The following is a 5,739-nucleotide window of genomic DNA, read 5'->3' as shown; positions in this document are numbered from 1 at the left end:
TTAAAGCCTTTTCTTTTGATCTAACCATGGATATTTTTCATGATTTTAAAGATTAAGTGTTTGGATTTTTCTCATTCAGACAATGCACGTTTACCTTTCTGCCTATCCGGCAGAACAATTTGGGGCCAGCATGACCATCATTAGTCCAGAAGGAAATTAAAAAGCCAGTCTGACCTTTATTTATTGATCAGACTTGTAGCTCCATTACAGAACAAGAGGTTTATAAATGCTGTTGAAGAAAATCTGCTCCTCTGGCTGCTGATGTTTTGGGGGTAATATAGAAATGTTGAGGCAATAACCTCATTGAATTACATTTTTTATTTTCATCTTTTATGGCTTTAGACAGCACTTGGGTTGTTTTAAGGTGCAATTTAGGATGCTTCTAGGATGAAAACTTTTGTAGGGTTGCATTGAAAATATTATTCATGCTTTTGTAATTACATTGCAAGTCTATTTCTGTTGCATATACTGTGTTATTTGGTCAAAGTTACATGTTGTACAATGTTAATCCTGCCTATTTTGGCCAGGACACTCTTTAGGATTTAGGATTTCCTGCAAATAACGGTTAAATAACATACAAAATATGGATACATAAAGTGTTTACTATTAGTAAAGAAGTGAAATATTCTGAAATAAATAATCCCATGAATGAATATAGTAAATCATATTACAACCAATGACTTATAAAAGAGTTACATTTAATTTTACAATATTTTCACATTGGCAGTGTTGTTGGAGTTCACTTTTATTTCAAAATACTGACTCTCAAAGGTCTTTTATTTGAATTCATGTCACCTTTCATGACAGTGGAGTCGTCATCAGTGACCGCCCCCCTTCACCTTTCAGCCAACCACATGTGCCCTCGGCCTCCCGGCGGACTAACCAATTACCATGGCACTAGCGTGTCCAATTTAGTTACAACAACCAAAGTAAAAGACTCTGACGGTGCCCGAAATCATTCTCAAATAGGCGGAGTAGTGAATGGGTGAACGAGGTGGTGGTTTCGGGTAACGTTAGCCTATGCGTGTCTTTCTCTGAGAACATCTTTGGAACCACAGCAAAGGTAACACTGAATTGACCAGCTAGCTGCTAATGTTATCAATTTCTCTTCATTTTAATGCTGAGTGATAAATACAAGCTTACAAGCCAACCAAGCTAGTTATCTGACTGGTTAGATAGCATGTGTAGCATTGTTAAGCTAAATAAAAGAAGACGTTAGTTATTGTACTGCACTGTGTTTTACTAACGCCACGGCCGCAGCGTGCGTGTGTGTGGCTGCTCGAGCCACAGCTAACGTTAGCTATCTAAATTTAGTAGGTCTTGGTGAGACTGCTCAGTGATTGGCTGACAGGTGAGGGGGGCGGGCCCCAGGTGAACAACTTCACTGTGATGAAAAGTAGCGTTCTGGAAAAATGTGGCTATAAAACGATTTTAAGTTTTGAAAAAGTTGACTTAAAATAAATAATAACTAAATTAAAACATTCAATGTATTTGCTTTTTATTTAATTAATTGTGTTTATTCATTCATTCTTTTTAATTATTTATTTATTCATTCATTTATTTTGGGGATTCATAAACAAAGCTACTTGATGACTTTAAACCTCCAACTCTTAAAGTTACAGCCTGAAGTCCGGATCGATTTATTCAATTAGTGTTGTCGGAAATATATTTGGATTTTTCATCAGGGATTACAAGACATCAGGGGTAATAGCTCTTTCAGCTGAAACCCTCCTTGATTATTTTTTTGATCGATCATTCTCATTACTGCCATTCTGATTTACTAACTTGATCCGTCTGAGTTTCATTGCTGCTAATGGTTAACACTGTGTTGTTTAGTACTTATCCCAGATCCCCTTTTAGCCAGTCATGCTGGGGTCCTCAAACTAATTTAGACCATTATCAATGAAACAGTCTCAGTGCTGTGTAAGTACCACATCTATCCAATGTTGTATCCATGATCCCTGAGACAAGGGTATGACAAGTAAGTCCGGACCACTAATCACTTTGTATTCAATTCAATGTTACCTGAAGGGACCCTCACTGTTTTTTAATAACAATCTCTTTTTTTAAACAAAATAATTAAAGTACAATGGCACAACCTCTATTCCTTACACTCTCTCTCTCTCTCTCTCTCTCTCTCTCTCTCTCTCTCTCTCTCTCACTCAATGTGCCTGAGCGCTGAAGTCGGAGGCGCTCCTCGGGTATTTGCCAGTGCGCGCTACAGTATCGCTGCACGCCGCAACTCCGTCCGGACTGTTGCTGCGCTCGGAGCACCTGCAGGAGGATAACAGGGGAAGAAAAGAGGGCACGGGAGGAGAGGCATTCGCGAGCGGAGGAAAGAGCCGGACCTGCGGGAGGAGCGCACCATGGCCTCAAAGGAGACCTCAACGGCGGGCTTCTTCAACGTCAGCAGAGAAATCACAGGTGAGCTCGAGCATGAGTTTTTTTTTTTTTTTTCTTCTTCTTCCGGGAAGTGTGTTTGAACCTGCCGTTGAGAGGGGGTTGGAGTCTGAGGACGCGTGGGGTTTAGTTTTACTCAGCTGCTCTTATTACAATCTGCTTTCCAGCGCGTTTGATTTGAAAGGAGTTATCGCCGCAGGAAATGCCTCCCGAGACTAGATGGCCGTTGGAGCTCGCGGAACATTGTAATCTCATCGATCTCGCGGCGGAGAGTGTTCACTTTCCGATTGATTTGGCGTCGGCTAAAGCTCTGCCGTGGGGATTTATCGCGCTCAGGGGTCCCGTTGTGCTGTCAGAGTTATTTTTGTAAGTGTTGCTACGCGCGTGCGCGTGTTCATTAGGAGTTTTCATCTCTTTTCTTTTTTTTTTTTTCTTCCTCTCTGCGTGCGTGCGCGTGGGAGTTATTGTGCGACTGGGAGCACTTTGCGTGCGGCGGACAGCATGCGCTCAGCTGTACACACGCTGAGCCTCTGTCTGCGGAGGCAGTGCAGCACACGCATGCACGCAAGCACACACACACACACACCAACATGTTTGGATGACGTGGTGTTAAGAAGGTGTGTGTCTCTCACTGCTAACTAGCCAGACGTGGCGAGGAGTTAAATCCCGCAGTTTACCAGCTCAACCTGGTCAAGCTCCGTCTGGCCTGGTGATAAGAGCACGGAGGGCTTTACACCATTAACACACCTGCCAGTGCAGGACAAGACAGGGAAGGGTGATCTGGGTTCATGAAGATGATGGTGGGGGGGTCATCGGATCCATCAAATTGTCAAAAAGGCAGTAGGGATATGAGAAGGAATTTAGGTGGAAAAGAGAGGGACTGACCCATCCTGCCTCCTCGTTTTCTTCTTCCTCACCTCCCTTGTCCCTCTTCACCCCATTTTGGGAGCAGATGCCGAGGTCACACCGGCAGGCCTCGCGGGCGCCGCAGAGTGTGTTAAAGGTTTAAGCGATTGGGTCTTACCCAGCTTAACGTCAATAACTCTCTGTTTGTCTTCGGCTGATCCCTCCTTCGATCTGCTGGTGTGATTTCCCCCCCCCCCACACACAGACAGACACACACACACCCCACTCCATCCCCAACATCGTCCTCCGTCTGCATCTGCTGCTGCTCACTCAACCGTGCGAGCCAACTTCACGGCTGTTGCCGGATGTCTGAAAGTGAGAACTGTGGGTGTTTAGCACTCGCGGTGAGAGAGTTGGTCAGATTGTGACACAATGGAGCATCGTGACACAGCATGACGCGCAGTATCTCCATCTGGTGGGCCCACGTTTAGCATGGGGTGGGATGTGCCCCCCCCTGCCTGATATGTGGACTGTGAATATTCACACAGCCAGCAGGCATATGTGCGTGTTTGCAGTCTGAGTATATAGGCTGACATTGTGCTTGTGAATACAGGAGCAGGTTGCATTATGTTGGTTGTTGTTGAGGAAATGTAAATGGGGGAGGAGGCCTCCGGTGCGGTTCACTGAGCTTCAGTAGGACAATGTGGTGGGGTGGAGCAGAGGCCCCTACAGATTGCAACGCCAGCTCTCCATTGGGATGAACCGGGCTGCTCATTTTTATTTTTTTTTTCTCTCTGAGGCTAAAAATAACCCAGTCATGAGTCGTCCTCAGCGAGAGGTATGTCTGTGTGTGTGTGTGGGTGTGTCTACTCGTCCTCAAGTTTGTGTCTTTGTAGCCGCCTACTCGTCTCTGTGACTGTTCACCCCTCATTAAGGAAATAATCCACCAGCCCATCCCTAAAATGAAGATCAAAGATAAAACACAGCATCATCATCAACATAGCGACTTTACTGAGTTCTGGGCACATTGTCTGGATTTTTCCGAGCGACATTCAAATATTGTACAACTCATTTGGATGTAAGATTTCAAACAAAAGCTCTCGGGTCACCTCGCCCCTAGCTCCTTCCACACAGCCTGTTCAACGGGGGAATGTTTCTGCGTTAGCTGAGTAAAAGGTACGAACACGGAATGGAGGGACACAGTCGTTCCGCCATTAGGCCGGCGGCGGAGGTTTTAGCAGAGCCGAATGGACGTCTGTATAAAAAGGTACAGCCGGCATGGCGGGACTTCACAAACACAAGACGCTGTTGTGTCACATGTCACACCGGCATGCTATTTAAAACATCACAACACAACACAACAGCATCTGGGGCAGCATGTCGGTGTTAAAAAAAAAAAAAAAAAAAAAAAAAAGAAATAGAGGAAAGAAAGTAAAAATGATCGGCCCGGTCTGCTTAGTTATTCATTGCAGTTATGAAATTCAGTGATTCCACTTCTGCACAGTCACACTGAGCATTAGACGTGATTGTGAGGCACCATAGCAACACCCATTATTGTCCTATTTATCAATATTTTGCTTGCAGTTACGATTCCTTAACACAGCAGGAGCGCCATTGTTTTCTGTATTGCTGCGTTCATTTGTTTGAGTGAGTCGCTTCATGAATAGTAATAGTAATGGGATGTGTCCTCATGTAACCTCACACATGGAGGAATGACCTAATAGGCCATGTAGCGGTAGGTGTGAAGGGGAGCCCTGGTATCGCCTAATATCCTAAGTTAAGATATCCTCACCGTAATGATATCATAACCTTAATGTTTCTCCACTCATGCATTCCTTTTGTTTCCCCGCTTAATTCTTCACCCCGCTGTTTACCTGAATTTATGTTTTTCCACCGTAAAAGCTTTTTACAGTGTTTCTGAGTGCATCTCAGGGCGGCGCTTTTCATCCCGTTATGTGTTTTACATTATGTAATTTTTCTCTGCTCTCCTCTCCAGAGAGCATCAGGAAGGCGCTGGACAAGCAGACCATTAAGTTTGTGCGAGCCATCAAGCAGGAAACCAGGAGCGGCAAGACGGAGGACAGGATTCTGGTGAGAGACGCCAACACCCACAACACTCCCCCGTCCTCTATCGCCACAGGTCACCTGAAAGAATCACTCATTGTTAAAGTGAAAGCGTCTCTTGCGTGCGAGGTGTTGCATACGGAGCGGAATGGCCCCGGCTCCCTTGCAGGCAAAATAGAAATCGATGGAAGTTAATTGCGACAAATTGAAAGAGCCATAAGAAGTCACAGATTAGGCCTCCCCGGACGCGCACAACAGACGCGTTTGAAAATCAGGCTTAAGACAGATGCTGCCTAAGCAGAGCAAAGTGGACGTGGCCTACTGAGTCCGTCCTCACAGTTTATTAGATGTGGCAGCGTGGCCTTAATGCCACAGGCAAGGGGTGTGTGTGTGTGTGTGTGTGTGTGTGTGTGTGTGTGTGTGTGTGTG

General features: G+C 45.1%; 1 protein-coding gene across 4 annotated transcripts in view; it reads left to right on the top strand.

Annotated features, from left to right (window-relative positions):
* The first annotated feature begins 1,000 nt into the window (after positions 1 to 1,000).
* The window catches only part of carmil3 (capping protein regulator and myosin 1 linker 3), a 74,670-nt gene continuing 69,931 nt past the window's right edge, over positions 1,001 to 5,739 (top strand). For 2 of the 4 annotated variants that reach the window (XM_031854469.1, XM_031854468.1), the window contains exons 1-3: positions 1,001 to 1,063; positions 2,185 to 2,424; positions 5,243 to 5,337. In XM_031854469.1, coding sequence (XP_031710329.1) covers positions 2,367 to 2,424; positions 5,243 to 5,337 — 153 coding nt within the window. In that variant the 5' untranslated portion in view covers positions 1,001 to 1,063; positions 2,185 to 2,366. The remainder of the gene's footprint in view (positions 1,064 to 2,184; positions 2,425 to 5,242; positions 5,338 to 5,739) is intronic. The other 2 variants (XM_031854471.1, XM_031854470.1) reach the window with 1 other exon arrangement.

The sequence above is a fragment of the Anarrhichthys ocellatus genome, unplaced genomic scaffold, assembly GCF_004355925.1.
Source record: "Anarrhichthys ocellatus isolate YVR2014 unplaced genomic scaffold, GSC_Weel_1.0 scaffold15, whole genome shotgun sequence".
Lineage (NCBI taxonomy): Eukaryota > Metazoa > Chordata > Actinopteri > Perciformes > Anarhichadidae > Anarrhichthys > Anarrhichthys ocellatus.
The sequence above is the reverse complement of the archived record's forward strand: the minus strand, read 5'-3'. Positions and strand labels throughout refer to the sequence as shown.